Source organism: Narcine bancroftii, chromosome 7 (assembly GCF_036971445.1).
Source record: "Narcine bancroftii isolate sNarBan1 chromosome 7, sNarBan1.hap1, whole genome shotgun sequence".
NCBI classification, from domain to species: Eukaryota; Metazoa; Chordata; class Chondrichthyes; order Torpediniformes; family Narcinidae; genus Narcine; species Narcine bancroftii.
The window spans coordinates 34,151,093-34,176,259 of record NC_091475.1 but is presented as its reverse complement, the minus strand read 5'-3'; the positions used below and the strand labels follow the sequence as shown (position 1 = coordinate 34,176,259).

Sequence of the window (25,167 nt, the reverse complement as noted above, 5' to 3'; positions counted from 1 at the left end):
CTGCTCCTCTGTCTTATGGTTTTATGATACATCATGAACAGCTGTAGAATCAGCACCTGGTGCCATTCCACTCACCACTATTTACCAACCGGAGAAACCTCCATATATCCAAACGCTCTCCCTTCTCCCAGATAACCGATCCTCCATCCATTCTAATAAATGCCACCCCCCCCCTCCCATTCCATGCATCCTTGTGGATCTGTCTTTTAATGGTACCTTATGGTACACCTGGAAATCCAAGTGTCCAACATCCACATGTTTCCCCCTCTATGTGCATCACATCTCTAGTCCAAACCAAACATGGATGGGCCATTGGATAGCAAAAGTAATCTGATTCATCTGTTGAAGACATGGGATTTTGACTGCAGTGAAGTAAATATTGCTTGACAGACACCGCGGGCCTTATTATTATGTTAAAGTAGAAATTGAGTGAAAACCTGCGTATGGTGGGGGGGGGCAGGTAATAAAGGAAATTAAGTGAGAATAACAGAAGAGATAGTCAAAAATCAGATTGGGATAGTAGGATGAAAAAAATATCTATACCTCGGTCTTCCCCGGCTCAGAAATGGTCTAAATGTTCTGGGAGAGCCAACGGTCCCGCACTGAACCGCTCAACGACAGGCTGGCTGGCGGGCGGGCGGGCATGCGTGTAGGCCGCCCTTTCCTCCGCCCCGCCCGAGACGCGCTCGCGTGCCGCGGTGATTGCCGCTGGTCGGCGCGCCTGCAACGGTTCCCCCGCGAGGACGATGAACGGTCCGGACCGGCGGGCTCGGTGTGCAAGGATCTGGGGTCACGGTGGATTTGTGTTGGGGAACCGGAGTGAGGGCACCCGAGAGGGGAGAAACCCGGCGTCCTGCCTGCCCACTGTTAAATGAGTAAGCAGGCCCTTCGCCCCACCTCCTCCATACCAACTTAAAGCGCCTTCTCGAGCTAATTGCACTTGGATCATGGCCCTCTCAACATTTTCTACCCATCGACCTGACTAAATCGCGTTAAAATACTGTCATTGTACCTGCCTGTAGGCCTAAGGGATTTCTTAAGGTGGTATAAAAACACTGCTTTAGATGTCCCTCCACCTCTTCTTTCAAAGCAGCATATCTAACAGAAAGTTAGATAGGCTGGGTCTTTATTCTTTGAAACATAAGGAGCCCAAAGGATGAAGCTTACAAAATCATGAGCGGCATGCATAAAATGAATGCTCACTTCTTTTCTCCCAGGATAGATGATTCTAGAACCAGAGGGCATAGGTTTAAGCTATTTCAGAGGAGCCCATGGAGCAACCTTTGCACTCAGAATGAGATGCCAGAGGAAACAATAGAAGCAGGCATCGTTCGATGTTCAAAACACTTGCGATCAGACAATCTCACCAGCAGAAAGTGAGAGCCACATAAACAGATGGGTTAAGTTTGACTCAAAATTTATGAATAATTTTAAATAATAGAATTATCTCAATAAACACCCAAACATAAGCCTTTATGGAAACAATATACTAAGAACAGATATTCATAACATGTATGTGGGGGGGAATAAACTCAGACCATTACAGTCTAAGCCCAGATGCCCAAAACAAAATGCAAAATAAAACCTCAAGTCCACAGAATCCGGTCTCCAGGCTTGGATTTCTTAGTTTAGTTGTGCCGTGGAGAGAGATGACCTTCTGTCACACGAGTCTTCTCTAAAACCCTGTCTTGGGTTGTCAAGTGACTTCTGCCATATGAAGACCTCTTGAAAGGGGACTGGAGAAGCACAGGTAGGACAGACACACACATTCTTGAGTCTGAGTGTCAAAAACTGCTGTCAGGACAATAGTGTTGGCACTCATGGACAAAGCAGCTTAGTCTTCTAACTGAAGCTGCTGGGTGAGCACACTGATAGACATTTCCTCATGGCAATGCTGGCATCATGAACGAAGCAACTCAGCCTCCTGCCTGCTGAAGCTGCTGGGTGAGCACCCACACAGACTACCGTTCAACTAACTCATCTGACTGACTGTTCAAACTCAGCATGCTGGGCTCTTCAGCTTCCCCAATGCATGCCTTCAGCTCTCCAGATTGGTAGCGAGGGATTGACAGCAGCAGGCACGTTCTCCGTGAGTCAACCAGCTTCAGTGTTGGGCTCCTGACAGCTGTCAATTCTCCCAACGCATGGCTCTCACACTCCAAGCAGCTGTTTGCTTTCTCAGCTCACTGTTTTAGCACTTCCCACAGCATGCACTTCTCTCTCTCCTGCTGCATTTCACTCCGGTCTGAAAATAAAGCTGATCATGGTCCATCACACTAAATAGAAGGGTTTTGAAAGCTATGGGCCAAATGCTAACATATTTGACTAGCTCAGAATGCCTCATTGGTGAGATTTACAAGTTGGGTCCCATGACTAATAGTCCCATGACTATTATCTGGGACTCATACTTGAGGCATCTATTCATACCAACCACAGAACATCACACCTCCAACCCAAAGATGGGGGTAAACCACAGATAAACAAACCTTTTGCCCCCATGGTTATGTTCTTAAACTAAATCAGCAAGGGAGGTGAAAAAAATCTGCAGCAGGTTTAAAAATCTGATGTCATTAATGGCTATTAAGCAGTTAAGTTATCACACCTGTCCACATGGTTAACTAAACCTCTGGAGAAAAGCATACTTGCTGTGCTTACTCAGTCTGTAACACTTGTCCCACAATTGTCTATTGCCCTCAAATTAGTCTACCAAGACTCTAAATTTTATCAAAAGCTAATTCTGGTGGAAAAAAAATCTGTAAAACAGGACTAAAACAAAAATCCTGCTGGTGACAATTGGCCAAAGAAATCAAGTTTCAACTGGGCGCTAAACACAATCTGCTGTCTGCGTCTTCTAATAAGAGCTGTAGTTTGGAGTGAGTGCGCATGCTTTCTTGTAGTATAAATCTTCATTCTTTAAAATAATTAGTAATAATTTTCATTCTAGAGGTCTCTAGATATATCAGCCAATCATATGCATGGAAAAGGGCCTTCGGCCCAACTTATTATTGCCAACCATGTCTACCCAAGCTAGTCCAATTTGCCTGCATTGGTCCCATATCCCTCTCAACCTTTCCTATCCAAATTCTTGGGTAAATAAATTTTTAACATTACAATTGTATCTACCTTGATCACTTCCTCTGACAGCCTGTTCCATTTAAAAAAAGGTCCCTTTTCAATCTTTCCACTCCCACCTTAACTCAATGCCCTCTAATTTTAAACTCTCCTTCGTCGGGAATAGACTGACTAATGCAGAGAGAAGATCTTTAAAAATATATTGTTTCCATCATTGTTTTCCTTGTGTCCTGATGATCACCTTGTGATGGAGCCTTGTTGATATAAAAAGAGATTGACATGATCAATTGTTTGAATTTCAGATTCCCCAGATTGTACATCACATGGGCAAACCTGTGATCACTTCTGTAAGTTACGACATGATGCCTTCACCTGTTACTGTGCACAAGGATATGAACTTGGGGAAGATCAGACGAGTTGTGTTCCTGAAGGTAAATAGTAACACTGTCAAGTGCTTTACTCCATTTACACATCAGGTGCCGATCCCTGATCCACAGCTGTAGGATTTGGAGAGTAGAGGGAGAACATAGGTTGACTTCATGCTGGCAGGTATGCATCACAGCCCCCATAAGGCAAACAAAACAAATCATGATCTCAGTTAAACTTGCACAATCCTTTTGGGATTGAGTGTGGACCTTCCCAATCTCGAGATCTGAGTGTTTGGAACCAGTCTAAAAATATGGCTGTTGACCATTCAGGACAGAGATGAGAAAAAAATTTCTTAACCCAGAGCTGGAGAATTTTTCAAATTCTCTACCCAGGTTTAATTGCCAAGTATGTTCAAGAAAGAAATGGATAAATTTTTGGATATTAAGGGAATTGAGGAAAATGAGGTGAAAGTAGGAAAGCACTCCAAAATAAAGATCAATGATCTTATAACATGAACACGAAGGGTGGAGGTGTTGTGGATAGTGTAGAAGGTTGTTGTAGGTAAAAAACAATATATAGACAGGATGCAACGTTGTACAATAAAGTGGCAGATGGAGTTCCACCTGGATAAGTGCGAAGTGATGCGTTTTGGAAGGTCAAACGAAAAATCAGAGTACATGGTTAGTGGCAGGATTCTTAACCATGTGGAAGAACAGAGGGACCTTGGGGTCCAAATCCATTGATCTGCCAAGGTTGATAGGGTAATTAACACATCTTATGGTATGCTGGCCCTAATTAATTGGAGGTTTGAGTGAGTTCAAGCTCTATAAAACTCTGGTTAGACCACACTTGCAAAATTGTGTTCAATTCCAGTAGCTTCATTACAGGAAGTGGAAGCTATGGAGAGAGTGCAGAGGAGATTTACCAGGATGTTGCCTGGATTGGAGAACATGTCTTATGAGGCAAGGTTGACAGAGCTAGGGTTTTTCTCTTTGGACCAAAGAAGGATGAGAAGTGACTTAATAGAGGTTTACAAGATTATGAGAGGCATAGATAGGGTGGACAACCAGCACCTTTATTCTAGGGTGAGAGTAATAAACACCAGAGGACATCTGTACAATATGAGGGGAGGAAAGTTTAGGGGAAATGTCAGGGGTAATTATTTTTATACAGAGAGTAGTTGATGTCCGGAATGAATTGTCAGGGATGGTATAATAGGGACATTTAAAAGACGCTTGGACAGGCACATGGAGTGAGAAATATATGGGTGTGAGGTAAGGTTTATATAGGTCGGCATAACATCCTGGCCCAAAGGGCCTGTACTGTTCTATAATGTTCTATGTAGTAGGTGTTCTGATAACCTATTGCAGCAAAGCCTACACCAGACTTCACAACCTCAGTGTAGTTAATGTACCATGCATTCTAACCCCAGTGTAACTCATAACTCATCTGCAGCACAACAAATAATGTATCACACATTGATGCCCCAGTTCATAATACAGTTTTGTCTATTTTTAATCCTCACCATAATCATTCATTGAAATTAACCATGCATAATGCCTTGCAGCCACAGTGCAATAAATGTTGGTGCCAGAGTTGTACCTTGGGCATTTCAAGATGCGATCACCTTACTCAGCGTTCCTGGACACAAACTTAATGGTGATGATGAGGATTACCCATCCTAAGTGGTAATGTGGTTGAGGTCTCTGCAGATGAGTTTTTACTGGTCCCTTTATTTCACAGAGTGCCCTTTATTCAACCTCCCTGTCCACAGTGTTTGTTGACTCATTCTCAGTGTGGTAAATGCACCTGTCCAGTCTTCAGATGGGAGACTAGGACATACGGCTGCTTGGCCTGAATTGTCCTGAAAAGGGTGCATGTCACATATCAAGATCTCCATGCAGTGTTGTTGGGGACAGCCCAGAATACAGAGCAGGCTTGGGTGCTGTGTAGGTGCTAGGACCACTTGGAGAGATAATATATACCACCAGCTCATTAATGTGATTCTAACCCCATCACTGACTCCTTTCTGTTGAACAGTGCCGTATCCATGTGGAAAGCAGTCGGTCCATTTAGCAATTGATGATTCTGACTTGATCCTCAGGGCAATCATTGATGACCAGCGATGTCAAAGGGGTGAATACCCTTGGCAGGTGAGACCATGATAACACACAGATAATGTTGCTGGGGTAATTAAAGCTCACACCTTGGCAGGTGAGACCATAAATCTGACACATGATAATGCACAGGTTATGTTACTGAGGTGGTTTAAATTCCCCACCATGGTAGCTATGGAATTTAAATTCAAGAACTTAAATATTCTGGAAGATTGGCAACCATAAAATTAAATGATCATTAAATCCCATCTGCTGTCAAGACGTTCATATTTATTGTCATATGTCGAGGTTCAGTGAACAGAGTTGCTTTGCAGATTATCCAGCATATCTTAAATACAGCATTTTTAAAAATATGTATCACTTAAAATCACTTCAAAATCATTTAAAATATTCACCAGACAGATAATTGAAAATATGCAACTTACCTTGCTTCCTCTGCCCAATGTTCATTAGTCACATGAACGGACTTGTGGAATCTATCCCAGCTATAACCAGATGGAGGATCTGACAGCATGGATCCCATTGTGCCACTGCATTCCTTGGCACAGCTTAAAACTGGAGAGCAGCCAGGCAAACTCCCCCCCACCAACCCTGGTCAGCAAGTCTGGACCTTTCACCTTCTCGTAATCGTCCCGAGATTTGGTGGCACTCACTTGAATAACTGGGAAAACTGAGAAGAGTTTAAGCCTGCGCTTCCTGTATCACAAACCCCCTAAACACTGTCAGAAATCCTGACATCAAGGCTATAAAGGTGATAAGGAGCAAAGTGGCCACACTCAAACTAAGTCACAGTGAGCAGTTATGTTATACTTTGATTTCCACATATGGCTATGACAAAACTTGTTCTACATTACCAAATATGTTTGTAAACAAGAAAGTTGCTGGAAGAACTCAGTGGGTCAGGCAGCATCCAGTGAAGGCAATAGATGACAAACATTTTGGGTAGAAACCCTTCGTCAGGAATGGTTTTCAGGTCTGCTGGTTTCTTGCTCTCCCTGATGAAGGGTTTTTGGTCTGAAACATTCACTATATAGCCTTTCATGAACGCTCTCTGACCCAGTGAGTTCTTCCAGCACTTTCTGTGTTTTGTCTGAGCATGTTTGCTTCCCACTTTTTCCCCAGCTCAGTTGCAGGTCTTCCAATGAGTCATAGACAGGTGCAGCATAGAATCCCATTCTTCTATTCTCCCCATATTCCCATTAACTTCCCTCTCGCCAGATTTTACCACTCACCCACACACTAGGGGTGATTTACAGTGGCCAGTTTACACCAATCTGCACATTTTAAGATGCTGGAGGGAACCCACATGGTGACTGAGAGAATGTGTAAAGCACTGCATGTGTGCATCCAAAGCCAGGATTGAACCTAAATCTCTGGGGCTGTGAGGCAGTGGCTCTATTAGTGGTGCCACCCTGCTGCAGTGTGGAATTGCAGCAGGATCTTTTGAATTGTACCAGCAACTATTGCAGCATTAGCTAAAGTCTTGAGGTTCCCAGAATGTCTATGACCAGCTTTACAGAAGTGGGGATACAGGAACAATATTTCCAACTTATCCATCATTTCCTCTGCATTTCCATATATAAGGTTCGATCATCTCAGCTGAGATTCCAGCATGAAAGGTAGACTTAGACTGTTTTAGCATGTATAATGTGTGGGCTAAGGTGGTTTGCACATTTCTCCTGCAGGTGCTACTAAAGCATAATGATGAAATAGCCTGTGGAGGTGTAATTCTGAATGAGGACTTTGTGCTGACCTCGGCTGCCTGTGTGAACCCTTTGCATAATTTCACGGCTGTCCTTGGTGAGTTCCTTTAGCTTTGATTTCTTAATGTTCAGAGACTGGATTATAATTCAATAAATTCATAGAGCCACACAAAACGGAACAGGTCGTTCAGCCCAACATGTCCATGGTGACCATTTGCCTGCATTTGGTCCATGTTCTTCTAAACCTGTCCTATCCATAAATTTGTCCAAGTGCCTTTTTAACTGTACCCACTTTGTTCTGGATAAAGACCACTGTCTGATTTAAAATGTTTTCCCTCAGGTCCCCCTTAAAATTCTCTCCTCTCACCTTAAACCCTCTAGTTCTAGAATCATCCACCCTGGGAAATAGACTTTGAGCATTCATTTTATCCAGGCCTTTCATAATTTCATAAACCTCTTTGGGGGGGCCTCATGTGATTTCAAAGTTCTTTTTTCACTGACTTCATGAAAACTCTGCCTCAAATTGAATTGGAAGCAGGAATAGGCTGTACCCTATGAGAACACAAAGGACGAACAATCTACATAACTGACACATACCTGGTCGGGTACTGAAGGATTGCGCAGACCAATTGATGAAGGTCTTCAGGGTCATCTTCAAAACCTCACTGCAGCAGTCCATCATTCTCACAGGGTTCAAGACAGCCACCATCATCACGGTACCCAAGAAAGTGACAATAACAGGCTCAATGACCACTGTCCTGTGGCACTGACCTCCACCATTAATAAATGCTTTGAGGGTCTGGTGATGGAACACCTCAAAGCATACCTCCTAGAGATGCTGGATCCATTTGAATTCACCTATAGAAGAAACCATTCCCCAGACGATGCTATAGCCTTGTAACTTTACTCTGTCCTGGCCCACCTGGAGAATAATGCCTCATATGCCACGCTGCTGTTCATTGACTTCAGCTCGGTGTTTAAAGTGATTGTTCTCCAGATGCTGGAGGAGATGCTGTCCTTGCTGGGACTCAACAACTCTCTCTGTAACTGGAACCTGGACTTCCTAATGGAAAGGCCACAGTCTGTCCAGGTTGGTAGCAGAACATCAAGCACCATCACACTGAGCACTGGGGCACCTCAGGGCTGTCTGCTCAATTTGCTCCTATTCATGCTACTGACCCATGACTGTATCGCCAGATCCAGCTCCAATAGTGTCATCAAGTTTGCAGAAGACACAACAGTCGTTGGCCTCATCAGCAACAATGATGATTCGTACTGCAGAGAAACCAGGAACGACCACCCTCCACTACACATCAACAACTCTGTAGTAGAGAGAGTGGAGAGCACCATGTTCCTTGGAGCTCACTTAACTAGTGACCTTTTGTGGACACTTAACATCTCCTCACTTGTCAGGAAGGCACAACAACAACTGCACTTCCTGAGAAGACTGAAGTGGGCAAGCCTACCGGCCACCATTATGTCAACTTTCTACAGGTGCTCTAGATGTAGGAGCAGAATTAGGCCATTTAGCCATGAGTCTCTCCACCATTTAAATCATGGCTAATACATTTTTCCTGTCAACTCATTCTCCTGCCTTTTCCCCATAATTTTTGACACCCTTACTAATCTGCTTTAATGAGTCAACCCTATCAACTCTGCTTTAAAGACCCAGTAACTTGGCTTCTACAGCCATCATGGCAATGATTTCTATATTCATCACCTTCTGTCTGAAGAAATTACTTGTTTCTATTCTGAAGAGCCTTTTATTCTGAGGTTGTGTCCTCTGACCCTAAGCTCTCCCACGCTTGCCTACCTTGCTACTAGGTCATGCCGCAATTTAACCTTTAGGAAATCCTGCACTAGAACCTTTACTCTCCGAATTCTCTTCACATTTCAAATATAGTCTACATCTTCATTTCTTATTTCAAAGGGCATGACCATGCATTTCCCTATGCTGTTTTCCATCTGCCACTACTTTGCCCATTCTCCAAACCTGTCCAGGTTTCTCTGCAGACTCCCTACTTCAATATTAACCACCCTTCCACCTATCTTCATATCATCCATAAACTTGGCCACTAAGCCATCAATTCCATCATTCAAATTATTAACATAATGTGAAAGGTAGTGTTCCCAACACTGAGCCCTGTGGAACATCACTAGTCACAGAAAGCCTACTTGAAAATTCCCCTCCCCCCCCACCCTTTATTCCCACTCATTACCTTAAGTTTATTCACCAGCCTTCCATCCATGCTCACTAAAGAATTAGGCACTGGATTTCTATTTGCTGCAGTCTTCCGAGAAAGAAATAAACTTGTTCAGACCTCAGAAGTACTGTGTGCCATCTGGTTTCCACATGAGGAAAGGTGTGATCCTCCTGGTGCAGAGGAGATTCACCAGGATTTTGCTTGAGATGGAATGTATCAGTTTTGAGGAGAGAATGGAGAGGCTGAGTCTGTTATTCCTGGAACAGAGGAGGGTAAAGGGGGATATGATAGAGGTATACAAAATTACCATGGTCTTAAATGATTTAGAATGCAGGAAACCTTCCTCCTTATCAGAGGAAAATACAATTAGAGGACATAGATTTAAAGATCTGACAGGGATCGTTTTCACCAAAAGAATGGTCATGACCTTGTATACTCTTCCAGAGAGTCAGTGACAGCACTTAACAAGTGTGTAGCTGAGTATTTGAATTGCCCAGGCATATAAGGTTAGGGCCAAGTGTTGGAAGATGGGATTAAAGTAGACAGGTGCCCATTGGTCAGCATGGATGTGGTGGACAGAATGACCAGTTCTGCATGCTATATGACTATGAAAAGTCCTTCATTTGCTGTTAACCACTTTGGAGCAACCTTAAGTTTTGAAAAGCTCTTATGGTTTTACAGACCAGAATCTTTCCTAAATAAAAGCATACATTTCTGACAGTTAAAAAATCTATTTTGACATTCCAAATAGGAGAATATAACCTGGACGAAGATGAAGGTATTGAACAATCAATTAATGTTAGTCGAATACACATTCATTCAAGATTCTCCTTGGTGACCTTTGAGAACGATATTGCCCTACTGGAGTTGGAGAAGCCAATTCTTTTCAACAACTACACGAGTCCCATCTGTCTTCCCGAGGCAGATTTTGCCGAATTCTTTTTGATGACTTCAGAATATGGGGCCACAAGTGGATGGAAGATGCAACAGGGACGTGTCGAGGAGCCAGTTCTGGTTGGCATCCCATATGTCCCATACATCAAACATGCCAATTGTCAGAGGGTGCAGCCTTTTCCCATTGTACATCGAATGTTTTGTGCAGGGTTTAAAGAAGTAGAAGACTCATTGTGTTCTTTGACCAGAGGAAGTCCCCTTGTAACTAGCTATAAGGGTGTCTGGTTCCTGACAGGCATATCTTTAGGTGCTGATGAATATAATTGTAAGAATATACCAGTATATACTAAAGTATCAAGATACATAAATTGGATTAAAAGGATTATGAGACAGACACAATCAGATCGCTGACTGCACACACAATAGAAGCTGACACATTTTTTCACTAATGTTCTATAGGCAGAGGTTAGACATATAGAATTGAGAGGATGAATTGAAAATAAGTTAATTATTTTGCTGACTCAAGTTCTACTATGTTTGGACATTTTCAGATGAAAACAAATTTTCTCCCCTGTTGATATCAAATGATTTTCATCATTTCAGAAAAGCAGAGTTGTTGATAAATGTCATTAAAAATGTGATGGAAATGACAGTACTTTTTATAAATAGTTCCCCCATTTCGAGGCACCATAATGTTTGGGACATTTGGCTTTACAGGTGTTTATGAGTACTCGTGCATGTTTAATTGCTTCATTGGCGCAGGTAATTGGTGCATCTAAGTTTTTGATCACCTTTGGAGTCTGTAGTTGCCGTTTTTCAACACAAGGACCAGAGTTGTGCCAATGAAAGTCCAAGAAGCCATTATGAGGCTGAAAAATAGAAATAAAACAGTAAAGAGACATCACCCAAACCAGGATTTCCAAAATCAACTGCTTGGGACATTATTAAGAGTGTACTGGCGAGCTTAGTAATCAGAAAGTGACTGGTATTTCAAGGAAGACATCCGCAGAAGAATTCAAGTCAAGTTTATTGTCATTTCATTGTACAAGTACAATGACGAAACAGCGTTCTCTGGTCCTCAGTGCAAAACATGCAGACACACAACCAGACATAACACACATACAGACAAATAATACATATACAGGACAAGTATCTATATAAATAAATATTGTTTTGTACAAATGAGTGTCTCAGATGTTTAGTGTGAGCAGTTCCTTTGGTCATAGCTTTTAAAATTTTTATATTTTCCATTTTATTCTATGAACAAATTACATATTTTCTTTAGTTATATACCTTGGGTTAGGAATAGGGGTTAGAATCACCCTGTACATGAAAAAAAAATTGTTATATTTTTGAATTATGGTTATATATGCTTTATGAGTTATCAAATTGGTAATGTTATTAATATGTATTCCATAAATGTATTTGTATGCTAATATTTGAAATTAATAAAAATATTTTAAAAGAAGAATGAACTGGTGAGCTTAGTAATCAAAAAAATGACTGGTATTCAAAGGAAGACCTCCACTGCTGATAACAGAATAACTCTCATTATAATGAAGAAAAGTCCCCACAGGCCTGTCTGACAGATCAGAAACATTCTTCAGGAAGCAGGTGTGGACGTGTCAATGACTACTGTCTGCAGAAGACTTCATGAACAGAGATACAGAGGCTACACTGCAAGATGCAAATCACGAGTTAGCTGCAGAAACAGGATGGCCAGATATCAGTTTGCCAAGTATTTAAAAGAGGCTGCAGAATTCTGGAGAAAGGTCTTGTGGACTGATGAGACCAAGATTAACCTGTATCAGAGTGACAGCAAGAGCAAAGTGTGGGAGCATGAAGGAACTGCCCAAGATCCAAAGCAAACCACCACATCTGTTAAACGTGATGGTGGGCATGTATGATTGCCACAGATACGGGCATACTTTTTTTTCCCCATTGATGATGTAGCTGTTGATGGCAGTAGCAAAATGAATTCTGAGGTGTACAGAACCATCTTATCTGCTCATGTTAGAGCAAATGCCTCCAAACTCATTGGACGGTGCTTCATCCGACAGCAAGACAATGATCCCAAAAATGCTGAAGCAACAAAGAAGTTTTTCCAAAACTAAAAACTGGAAAATTTGTAAATGGCCAAGTTAGTCACTCAATCTAAATCCAACTGAACATGCCTTCCATATGCTGAAGAGAGAACTTCAGGGGACAAAGCCCCAAAACAAGCAGGTGCTGAAGATGACTGAACTAGAGGTCTGCCAGATCATCACCAGAGAAGATTCTCAGCACCTTTACAGACTTTATGCAGTCATTGCATGCAAGGGAAATACAATAAAGTACTAAACATGATTACTGTAATTGCTATGTCCAAAGTATTATGGTGCTCTGAAATGAGGGAGACTATGTATATTAAGTGCTATAATTTCTACATGGTGAAACCAAAATGTATACAAATAGCTTTAATAAAATCTGAAATGTGCATTTTAATCACGTGAATTGTTTGATTTCAAATTTAAAACTGGGCACAGGGGCAAATAAAGGGAAAAAAAATATCTTTGTCCCATTGTAGAGGGTACTATAGAGTTGCAAATACAAAAGTGCTGAGTATGGGGAAAAGTGCAGTTCACCAAACCTGTGAGTAGATTTAATAGAACAATGTTAGTAATCCTGGTGGTGTTGGAGTAGAGATATAAGGGGGTAAAGTAGAGGACCTAGGAGCATCTGCTCATCACATTTCAGTGCAATGATTGATAGAGGGTTACTGATTGCAGATTAACAGGGTACAGTACTCATGTTTCTTAGAAAACTAGAATTGTATTCAAAACAAACATTTGAAATATGGCTAAAATTAATTTTACAAAACTAGAGGTCCAAAGTGAAGTTACTGTGCTGATCCATTAGATGTGCGTTGCTTTTTTACTTCTTAATATTTTAATTAAGAAAAAAAATAGAGAAAATGTGAAAAAGTAATATACAATGTCCATGAATGTAACAACTTTCAAATTAATTCAACATTCTTATATATATTGACAGTTATATTAAATAAGGAAATAAAAGTCAATGCATAAAATAAAAAAAATCCAACTCGATGGAAAAAAGATAAAAAACCCCAAAAAAACAAAAACAACTGGTCAATCCATTCTGAGAATAATTTTAAAAGAGATTCTTACTGAGTAAATATAATTCCGTGGGGGGGGATAAAACAAACTGGATGTGGTTCAATTTGGTTTATTAGTTTGAGTCATATGAAAATTTTGAATAAATGGCCACCAAGTTTTTTTAAAATTAAAGTTAGTATCAAATGTCCGACCTAATGTTTTCTAAATATAACCATGACATAATGGAGGAAAGCCATTGAAGAAAAGTAGGCTCATTGTAATCTTTCCATTTGAGTAATATAGCTCTCCTTGCCATCAGTGTTGAAAAGGCTACTATCCTTTGGGCTGAAGCAGGTGCAAAGCCTGATCCCAATACTGAGATCCCAAAAATAGCTGTAAGTTTGTCTGTAAATCTATGTCCTATGGCAACCCACTTACCAGGAAGCAAACTGGTTCTCAAAATGGCAGACGTGCTGGGGAAAATGCAGGAAATTGACCTGCATCCACCACAGGTTTTTATCTGGGCTGATGACATCACTGATGATGCCACTTCCGGTCCATGTGGAGGTGTCAGCCTTGCACTAGACTCCACAGCGTGCACATAGACTTTCATGCGTTATCATCAACTCGACACCATGTACAGCGATTCCACAATGTGTACACCAACGTCTATAGTAGCTCAGTATAGAATACTTCGCTACAGTCCAACACTTTAGCTAAAGTTTCAAAAACACCTTGCCAAAAATAGCTAACTTTGTACAGGACCAAAATATATATATCAAAGTGGCCTCTTGAAACTTGCACCTATCACAAATAGGACTTATATTAGGAAAAATACGGGTCAATCTACCTTGAGGCATATGTGCCCTCTGCACTACCTTGAACTGAATCAAAGACTGACGGGCACAAATTGAAGTAGTATTGACTAGTCAAAAGATTCTTTCCCATAAATCATCAGAAAGAGGCTGCTCAAATTCCAGTTCCCAAGCACCTTTAATTTTATCATTGATATAGGACACAACTTAAGTAAGTTGTTTTAAATATTAGCTATCAATTCTCTTCGGGAAGAATTTAATTGAAGAAGAGAATCAAATGAGTTGAAAAGCCAAATGGAAAATTTGGTAGAAAAAAAGTGTAGAAAATTCCTAATTTGAAAATATTAAAGAAGATGTATCTTAGGCAAATGAAACTTTAGAGCTAATTGATCAAATGACATTTAACAATTTCCTTCAAACATATCAAGAAAAGCTATTATTTCTTTATCTTTCTATAGGGCAAAAACTTGGTCAGATGATGTCTTAAAAAAAAATTAGAATAAATTTTACTGGACAGAAAAAAATTATTTAAATCAAAAAACATATGACATTGAAACCAAATCCTTACTGTTTGTCTGAGAATTGGATTAAAATCTTGTTTATACATTTTAGATAATGGAAAGGGGAGAGAAGTACCTTAATTTTCCAATTCCACCCATAAAAGGCAATCATACATCTCAGAATAGCAAGTCCAAAATGTAATGTATCATATGTTAATTGCCCAGTAATAAAACGTGGAATTTGGTAATGCCACACCACCATCTTATTTTTGATTTCTGTAGTAGTGGTTTAGTTAATCTAAAACTTATTATTCCATATACAAGATGATATTTTAGAATCTAATTTGTCAATGAATACTTTAGGGAAGAATGTTGGGATAGCTTGAAATGTATATGTGACCTTTGATAAGTTATCATTTTAAATGCATTAATTCGACCTACTAATTACAACATCAATGGTGACCATTTTGATAACATTTGTTTAGCATAATTAATCAAAGGGAGATTATTCTATTTGTACAAATCCTTAAAGTTTTTTGTAATTTTTATACCAAGATATGCAATTTATTTTTAAGAACTTGAAAAGGTAATTAATCATATAAATGTATATGGTTACTAACAGGAAAAAGTTCAATTTTATTTAAATTCAATTTATATCCTGAAAAAATACCTAATTCAGTAAGCCAAGATAACATAGAAGGAATCTATTTTTTAGGATTATAGATGTATATCAACAAATCATCTGCATAAAAAAAACCTTATGTACTCTCTTCCCTCTCTGGATACCATGGATATTTGTAGAATCTCTTAGAGCAATTGCTAAGGGTTCCAAAAATAGGTTGAATAATAAGGGACTGAGAGGACAACCTTGATGCGTATCCCTATAACTTGATGCGTACCCCTATGTAACCTAAAATAAGATTTATAGTTATGAGTAATAATGGCCACAGTAGGAGCTTGGTAAATTAGTTTGATCCAAGAGATAAATCCAGGACCCAAGTTAAATCTTTCATTCCACTCTGTCAAAAGCCTTTTCAGCATCAAGTGAAACAACACATGCTGGTAATATGGATGGAGTGAAATAAATAATGTTCAATAATCTTCTACTATTAAAATGAGAGTATCTATTCTTAATAAACCCAGTTTGATCTTTAGAGATAATTTTAGGCAAGATATTCTCAAGTCTATTGGCAAAAATTTTTAAATCTTCATTTAATAAAGAAATCAGTCTGTAAGAAGTATATTTAAACAGATCCTTATCTTTTTTGGGAATCAGTGAAATTGAATCCTCATAAAACGTTTTAGGTAAAGTTCTAAAAGAAAAGGAATGAATAAAAACTTTGCATAAATAAAGTCTCAGAATATCATTAAATGTTTTGGAAAAACTCAACTGTATATCCATCAGGTACCAGAGCTTTACCTGATTGAAGTGAAAATATTGCCTTTATGATCTCCTTTTTATTAATAGGCAAATCATAATCAGAAATCTTACAAATATTCAATGTTTGTAAAACAATTAATCATAGAAGTGGTATTATCTGGAAAGTTGGATTTGTACATGTTAGAATAAAAATTAATTTCCTCATAATTCAAAGTTTCTGTACCATCCATTTTACATATCTTCAAAATTTGCTTGCTTTCTAACTGTAGCTGCTCTAAGTTATCCAGCTAACAATTTACCTGATCTGTCCCCATGTATATAAAACTGACTTTTAGATCTCAGAAGTTGCATCTCAATGGATAAGTTATAAGTAAATCGTGTTGTATCTGTATACCTACCCTTTCTTTACACGTCTTAATTGGGTGTAACCAAAAAAAAATCTATTTCTTTAATTAGATGTGCTTTGCTATGTGGTGAAGTTTGATTCCAACATAAAGCTTGGAGAATATTGTAAAAGATTCCAGATGTCTCTTCTATGGAGGATACAATTTAATTGACAAATATAATGTAACCTTGATTGTACATGCTCCTTTTCAAAAACTATCTCTGCCTGAAGGTCACTGGAACCATGACAAATGTCCCTAGAGAGCAAATGGCATTTATAGAAACTGCACTTTCAGAAATATCGATAATCCTGTACTTAAACCCAATTACTCCACCTATTCAAGTGAATGATATTTGAGCTGGGGACCCAAGTTAAATGAGGAATCAATGGACTAGGTGACAAAAAGGTGATTTAACCAAACATCCACAGCCCATTTTGGATGAATTTTCTTCTAGCTGGGGTAAAGGAGGGTTTCAGGGTGCCAAATTTCAAATATTGGTAACTTGAAACATTTTAGAGGAAGTGAAAATTAGTCCTTTAGAAGCATTGTAAATTAAACTCACTTGCAAGAGAGAAAGAGAAATATGATTTACTTAACAAATATTTATTACAATATCTTTATCACATAACATGGTAACAAAATATACATTGCATTACATTGGCATCCTTAATGAGATAATGAGAATTACTTCAGGGGATGTACAACAAACATTGGCTGTGAATCCTCACTGAGTATTCCTCCCTCAGTTTTACACAAGGACTATTGGTAATGAGACCATTAGCCACCACCATGCACCTCCAGGAATTGCTGGGGGTGAGAGTACATCAATGTTTGGATTCAGTTTGTTAAGACACAGAGGATAGAGATGGGAAAGGGTTCTGTTTACTAACGACAATCTTCTGATGTTGATGAGAGATGTAACCCTTGATGTGTCCCTGAAAAACAAGGAATAACCATGACAACCCACAAACACAAAATCAGAAAAAGATAAAGTTTTATTGATACAGTGCCTTTTCTGACTTCAGAATTTCCCAGAGTGAAGTGTGGTTAGTCACTACTGCAATGTTGTAAATGGTCCAGCCAATTTGCACACAGCAAACTCCCACAAACAGCGATGTATGAGACAAGATGATTTTTTAAGTGATGTTAGAGAGAGCCGCGTTGGTCAGGACCTTGGACAGAGCTTCCATTATCTTTACCCAACAGCACAATGCGATCACTTGCATCCATCTGAAAGGTCATACTCACCATCTTCGTTCTAAGATATTACCCAAGTACTAGATTTTATGTTAAAACATGAGAGTATCATCCAAAGAGCCCTTCCTAATATTAGTTGATAATATCCTTAATATCTATCAATAGTTAGTCTGATCAAAATGATATTTTATGAAATTCTGGTTGCCCCATTACAGGAAGGATGTGGAGGCTTTGGAAACGATACAGAAGATTTACCAGGATATTGTCTGATTTAGAGGGTTTGAGTTATAGGGGAAAGATTAGATACTTGGATTGTTTTTCTGGAGCAGTGGAAAGTGAAAGGAGCCATGAGAGAGGTTTATAAAATCATGAGAGGCAACAGGTAGGGTGGACGGTCTGAATCTTTTCCCATGGGTAAAAACATCACACACTCAAGGATGTGTTTCTGGTGAACTGTTCAAAGTTTGAGAGAGACGTGTGGGGCACTTATTTATTTACACTGATAATGATATGAGGCTTGAATGGGCTGCCAGGAGTAGAGGTGGAAGCAATTACAATTGTAGCATTTAAGAGGCTTCTACTTAAGACACATGAATATGATGGGGATGGAATCATATCTATCAAGTGCAAACAACAGATTTTTTAGTTTGATTTGGACATCATGTTCAGCACACGCGTGATCCAAAGGACCTGGCCTGTGTTGTGCAGATCTATGATCTCAGTTACTTTGTTAAAATCCAGGAATAACCCTTACATCTTGTTTCACCAATATGAAACTGAGAACCCACCCAACATAAGGGTGACCAAATACAGTACATACCATATAGATGAGGTTTGCTAAGATACATTGGACTTCGTCAATATCAACATCTTCCACTTGCATGAATCTCAGGGCAACCAAAAAAGCATCAAGTGGCAGTTGATGAGTTCGGAGTAATAAATACCTGAAATAACCGAGTTAAATAGCAGGTTAATTCCCAAATACAATCACAGAGAAGACCAGTCTTGAACAATTTCATAATGCAGCACATGAGTGCTCAGCACTTACACTTTCTTGAAGAGGTTTCTGTATGTGATTATCTTCAGTTTCTCAAGAATTAGAAAGATTCCACACCGAATGAAGAATGCCTCATGTTTCACCAAAGCCTCATTCAAGAGGAGAAGGTTCCCTTCACTAATTAAAAACAAGACAAATTCAAATACCTCATTCCAAAACCAGATCTATTGGCTTCCCACAACACATTCACCTCAGTCTTTGTCCTTCATTAGAGTCACAGAGTTGCAGTTAACATAGGAGGACATGTGCTCTTCCTCCTTTCCCCTACACCGCCCCCCCACCCTTTTTTATTCAGGTGTATGCCTGATGTACAGCACTCCTGAAGGAGGGGTCAGGCCCAAAATGTCAACTACCTTTTACTTTCTATGGATGCTATGTGACCTGCAGAATTTTATCATCATGTTTATGTATTCTCCAACATTGTTATTTGCTGACATTTTACGAAACAAGTTAAGGAAACAGCTTCCAGACACATTGATAGTGAGCATTAATTTAAAAACACTTAACTTACAAACCCGTATGAATTAATATACAATTCAAAAAGAAAAATCTCCAAATTCATACCCAACTGCCTTGGTGACATCAGAAAACTGTAGGAGGTCATATTTTCGCAGCAGTTGGTATGTTGGCATGTGACCCTGTAAAACAAATGCATTGCATTGAAAGAAAAAAACAGAAAGGAAGACACTAAGAATAGTCTGTGCACCACAAGACATGGAGCAAAATTAGGCCACTATTTGAATCATGGCCGATGTATTTTTTTCTCTCAATTCCATTTTATGGCCTCGCCCCATAATCTTTGACACTGTTACTGACCAAGAACCTATCAACTTCACCTTTAAATAGACCCAATGACTTAGCCTTCTGTGGCAATAAATTCCCCAGATTCACCACCCATCATATGAAAAAAAAATTCTCCATTTCTTTTCTGAAGGGGTGTCCTTTTATTCTGAAAATGTACCTCTGGTCCTAGACTCTCCCACTACTGGAAATATCTTCTCCACATCCACACTCTCCATCCCTTGAGTCCAGAGCTTTCAAATGCTTCTCATACATTAACTCTCTCATCCCCAGGATCATTCTCATAAACACAGACAATGTTGGCAGGAATGAAACTACAGCAATGTTACTGCACGGGTACAAGTATCGGGAGGCAAAGTTGCTGGAAGAAGAAGCCTGTCTTTTGAACTGTACCCTTCAGTGGTTTGAATGAAGTAAGAAAATAAAAAGAAAAAGGAGGGAATGAAGAGCACTGTCTCAAGGTGGCCTTAAAGGGCTTCACTTTCATGATAGAATAAAAAAAAGTTGGGAGAAAACTATGTTCCTATGCACTCAAAAGGAGTGAAGGAAATAGAGCCCCAATAACTTTTAACAAGCTGGGGAACTAAAATTTTCCTTTAAAGTATGAGAGCAGTAAGTAATCTAATCACAATAGTGCTTTATTCGGCACAATTATAGCGTTAGCAACTCTAGTTCAAATCCGCCACTGTCTGTGAGGAGTTTGTATGTTCTCCCCATGTCCACTAGGATTTTCTCCCACATTCTAAAGAATGTTAATTGGTCATGTGGGTATAATTGGGGGGCACAGTCATGTGGGCCAGACAGGCCTGTTACCGTGCTGCATCTCAAAAATTACTTTTTCAGTATATATTTTATTGAGTTAGTCTAATTAATGGAAGCACAAAAAGGCCACACAGGAACATCAGGACATTTCCTTCAATGTGAACAAGCACTAGTGCAAAACAATGCACATTCCTAACCACAACTTAATAATATATAGTTGGGACTAGCCTAACCAGACACTACCTCCAGGACTATTGTTACATCACATTTTATTTCTGCATTAACTGCAACTGTGAATATTTATCTATCAATTTAAATTTATACCATATATGCCAATGTATAAGTGGACTCATAGAGGACGACCCTGGAATTTCCACCTAAAATGTTAAGATGACCCTTCCTCCCTCCACCAAGAAAAAATCTAGCACTTAGCACTGACTAGTGGATGCTGTTAAAAGCAAATCGCAATATTTTAATAACAAATTACCTTTTAAAGGTTTACATTTTATTTGAATATTTAAAAATAAACCATTGTCGGCTCCTGTAAGTTTGTTTAAAGCTTGTACAGAAACGACAGCAGTTGGCATGGCGAATTGTCCCCGCGGAGGAGCGCTGAGACTTTGCAAATAGCTAACGGGGCATGCACGAGATTCCATTGGGGATGAAGTAAGACGGTGGCAGTGTTGTGACTGTCATAAAGGCATAGAGCAACCCGATTTTAAGGTGAAATTTTTAAGTTTTGAGGTTCGTCCTATTCAACAGCATATGTGGTATCTTTTGTTTGGAGAAAAAAAGGGGGTAGGTTACCAAATTGGAGTCCGCCAAGAGAGAAGTTCCTCCAGTTTGCAAGTAGCCTCAATCTGGCTGTGCAGTAGCCATATTTCATGCAGTAGCACGTTGCTATAGGAAATGAATTAAAATGGTTGGCCACTGGGATATCCTGGATCTTGCAATGGACAATGTGAGGATGCTCAACCAAGTGATCCCCTAATCTGCATCTCGACTCACCAATGCAGAAGACACCACACAGGGAGAATCAGGTGTATTAAATAACCCCTGCAGATTTGCAGGTGAAGTGTTTCACACTCAGAAGGAGTCAATATGCTCTTCATCAGTAATGATTTCATAACCATTTTTGCTTTCCAGCAATATACATTGAAACCCTGTTATAAAACACCCTGATATTACTTTAAATTGGATATAGCGCTATGAGCTAATGGACTTTTTTTTGCTCTTTCCAGGAATGAAATTTTTAAAAAATATATCAAAATGGAACAAACCATTAGAAAAAGAAAATCTTTTTCTGTGAACGATAAGCCTCACGCACTTGGCTTGATCAAGAATAAAAGTCAAACTCACGAACCTACAGCATACCTGAATCAATACTTTGTGGCTGGAAGTCTGAAGATAAGTTACGCGTTGCCGCTTTACAAAGTTAAAGAAGAAGCAGGACTAAAACCCAAATGCCTGAAGACAGCCAAAGATGTCAACCTTAATGAGTCCCTGTACAACTGGTTTGTTCAAGCACGCTCAAAAGGCCATTCAGTTTCTGGGCCTATTTTCAAAGGTCAAGCTGAGAGGTTTGATCAGCTGATCAACAGAAGAACCTCACAGACAAAGCTAACAACAGATGGCTACACCGGTTTAAATGCCATCACAAGATTTCTCAAGTGTAGTGTTTGGAGAAATTTGCTCAGCCAACAGTGCTGCCAGCATGGAATACCCAGCTGAACTAAAAACTCTTAAAAGGTGGCTATGAAGAACAAGTGTACAATGTGTGATGTTGTTGTTTTGTGTAAACAAGACTGGAACACACAAATTAAAACTGCTCAAGATTGGCAAATATTGCTCACTATAGCACTGGTGGAGGCAAGTGTACTGTTCTCAAGCCACAAGAGGATGATAATGAAGAACCTCCACCCCACTCCCAAAAGGGTCTGAAGCCACTGAAGATTTCGAGGCTACCCTCCACTGGCTGGAGACCCAGGAAGTGGACCACATAAAAATCCTGCAGCTCAGAAGCAGTCTAGATTTCGCTCGCAGCGAGTGGCATGCTGCATTCAAGCAAGGAAGACTCGATCATTATTTAAGAAACAAATGATGATTGTAAGACATAAAAATGATGATTGTTAATACATGTTATCTTGGATGCTTTTGAACCCTGATTTAGCATGACCCCACTTTTTTTTGTGATGACATTTTTTTGTACTCAAATGATTGTGTTATACAGGGTTTCACTGTAAATGCCAATGCACCCTGCTTTATTCTCAGTACACAAAACAGTGCAGCACAAGAACATGTCTTTTGGATACCTATTCCTCCATTTCGTTAAAATTCATTTGTTTGCCTAGAAGCATCAAATGCTACCAATGCATCTGCTTCCTTCACTACTCCTGACAGCCTCCAGACACCCACCACTCTCTGTGTAAAATATTTGCTCCACACATCTTAAAAGTACTCTCCCCCACCCCCACCTTACATGCATTTCCTCTAGTATGTGGTGCTTTTTACCTTGGAAAAAAAGATTCTGATCACCTACCTTACCCACTCAATTCTGCTCAGTACCTAACAAAGTTAACTTACAAGGAGCATCTTCACAGGCAGCAAGTAAATCAAAATCATCCGCTTATTCTTCTGGGAAGATCTGTGGCAATGCAGAAAAGCAAATGACAGATATTCTTCGGCTGTAAAGAAAGAAAATGTTACCTTTTAAAAACCATTATCACCCTCTAGTAGGCTCAGGTTCAGCTCCCTGTAAATTTTATGCATTTGTATTTTATGTATTTTACATAATGACTGGAAGATTAAGTATGGAATGATGTTATGCATTCCAATGTGTCAAAGAGCAGAAATGAGTAGTTCCTCACCTTGTTTAAAATCACTGTCAAACATGGCTTTCCTCCCAACGTAGTACTTGTATGTTACCCTTTGTGCCATACTGTACTCATCCTTCAAGCTGGAACTGTCAATTGCTCGGATTAAGGGTTTACACAAATGGAGTTTATTGATCTATAAAATTTAAAAAATGGCCAAAATGTTGAATGCTACCCAATGTGAATCTCAAGCATAGAAGACAAGTTGCAGGTCAGGCTGCATCCACAAGGCTAAGGTGATGTGTCAGGAAAAAAACCTACTTCAGGACTGAGAAAGGATTAAGAGAAGGGGATGGGGGTGTTGGTAGGTGATAGGTGGACCAAGTAGGGTTGTAGGATTACAAACAGGTAAAGCTAAGTGGGGAGCAGAAGAGATGGAGTTGGGATACAAAGCTGGGAGAGTATTTGGAAAGAGATGGGGACGGGGGGGGGGAGGAGACAAAGGGAAAAAAGCAGATGGGGCCAGGAGTGGGGAGGAGAGAGAAGGTGTATACAGCTGCTGAAGAAAGGAGATAGGTGGAAGAATTTAAGGGAATGAGAGTGGCAAGATAGGACCAGTGAAGGAAGAGATACTGTGGTGGGTAGTCATTGGTGGGCAGATGGTGAAGAGGAAAGGAACTGGGTTACAGGGGGCTGGGTTGGAAAGAAGGTTGTGCTGTGACAAGATTTTGTTTTTACTTCTAGATTCTTGTATATTCAGTCTATTGCTTCTCCAATTTCAATTCAGTTTTACTCTTTAGGTAAAGCACTTGCTCATTTTTTAAAAAACACCAGCCTTGATAATGATAGGCAGTCCTGGTTGGAAGCTACCCACTAAAACATTTGGAACATGGCTTTAAGCCATCACACACAGTTGCACATATTGTCACACACACATCCAAAGGTCTTTGTACAGTGAAAACACAATGCTGGAGAAACTTAGCAGGTCAAGTGCCTCATAACATAAGAAATCTGCATTTGTTGCGGTCTAATGCAGTACACAAAATTGCTGGAAAAACTCAGCATGTCATACAGCATCCATGGAAAGCAAAAGACAGTCAACATTTCTGGCACAATTAATAGTTTGAAAATTGGATTTCTACAAGTTGTGGTGGGTGGGGGTGGGAAGGCTTAACATAGAACTTGCTGGGGTTTCTCAAGAAGCAGGCAGGAGAGGATAGCAGCTGCCAAGGGTGCTTAAAGTAGAAATTCTCTTTAGCCAAGTGCAGCCTGCATTCTCCCCTGGCCCTTCAAGAAAGACGACACTCACTCCAAGACCCACACCAGGCTACTTTCGTCTTCGAGCTTGTCAACAGCCTTGACCCAAGGGACGAACAAGTGGAGCCTTGTGGCTGCTTACCCGTCCTCCAGGCTGCCTGTCACTGGGCAGGAAGTAGTTCACAAGGTCCAAATGCTGACCAGGATCTCAATGGCCCCAGCCTTGCCTGGTCCTCCTTTACTACCTTACCCTTTTCAACTTTTTGTTTTCCTAAGTCACTGATGTTACAAAGCTAGGTATACAAATGTATTCTCACCTTAAAGTATATTTTGAACAGCTGATTGACGAGAAACAGCATTCCCCATTTCTTAGAGTCATCGATTCCAGCACGACTGTTTTCAAAAACAATTTGGTAAAATTATTTCAGTCATTAAAAAGGTAGCAGAAAAGCCAAGAAACAATCTGCACCTGCTTGGATGCTGCACACCTATTCTTTGCTGTGTGACCGGACATTCCATGGTAGATACATTTGTACCCATCATAGCACAAAATGCTGGCAATGCTGCAGCAATGGCAGTGCTGTTCCTAGTGAGGACCCGGAGAACGGAGAGCAGAGACGCAACTTCCAGTGCTCCTCCATGAGGTTCTGCTGCCCAATTGTTATGCCACAGCCCCGTGCATGTTTAAACAGACTGTTGAGGGGACCATTTAAAAAAAAACATATGGCAACCCAAGATAGAAGA

At 40.0% G+C, this 25,167-nt stretch overlaps 3 protein-coding genes across 13 annotated transcripts in view; 1 reads left to right on the top strand and 2 right to left on the bottom strand.

Moving 5' to 3' along the window:
* The window catches only part of grtp1a (growth hormone regulated TBC protein 1a), a 393,930-nt gene extending 393,144 nt beyond the window's left edge, over positions 1 to 786 (bottom strand). For all 7 annotated transcript variants that reach the window (XM_069889533.1, XM_069889535.1, XM_069889534.1 and 4 more), the window contains exon 1: positions 544 to 786. The gene's annotated coding sequence lies outside the window, so the exon portion shown is untranslated. The remainder of the gene's footprint in view (positions 1 to 543) is intronic.
* Positions 1 to 12,843, top strand: part of LOC138738728 (coagulation factor IX-like) — a 33,760-nt gene extending 20,917 nt beyond the window's left edge. Inside the window, exons 6-9 of the mRNA XM_069889520.1 lie at positions 3,375 to 3,503; positions 5,482 to 5,594; positions 7,244 to 7,358; positions 10,217 to 12,843. Coding sequence (XP_069745621.1) covers positions 3,375 to 3,503; positions 5,482 to 5,594; positions 7,244 to 7,358; positions 10,217 to 10,770 — 911 coding nt within the window. The 3' untranslated portion in view covers positions 10,771 to 12,843. The remainder of the gene's footprint in view (positions 1 to 3,374; positions 3,504 to 5,481; positions 5,595 to 7,243; positions 7,359 to 10,216) is intronic.
* Positions 12,844 to 17,118: 4,275 nt separating this feature from the next.
* The window catches only part of pcid2 (PCI domain containing 2), a 33,232-nt gene continuing 25,183 nt past the window's right edge, over positions 17,119 to 25,167 (bottom strand). For all 5 annotated transcript variants that reach the window (XM_069889523.1, XM_069889524.1, XM_069889522.1 and 2 more), the window contains 7 exons: positions 24,741 to 24,816; positions 23,221 to 23,362; positions 22,937 to 23,037; positions 19,355 to 19,428; positions 18,782 to 18,907; positions 18,554 to 18,677; positions 17,119 to 17,471 (listed from right to left, as the gene is read on the bottom strand). In XM_069889523.1, the coding sequence (XP_069745624.1) occupies positions 17,382 to 17,471; positions 18,554 to 18,677; positions 18,782 to 18,907; positions 19,355 to 19,428; positions 22,937 to 23,037; positions 23,221 to 23,362; positions 24,741 to 24,816 (733 nt within the window). In that variant the 3' untranslated portion in view covers positions 17,119 to 17,381. The remainder of the gene's footprint in view (positions 17,472 to 18,553; positions 18,678 to 18,781; positions 18,908 to 19,354; positions 19,429 to 22,936; positions 23,038 to 23,220; positions 23,363 to 24,740; positions 24,817 to 25,167) is intronic.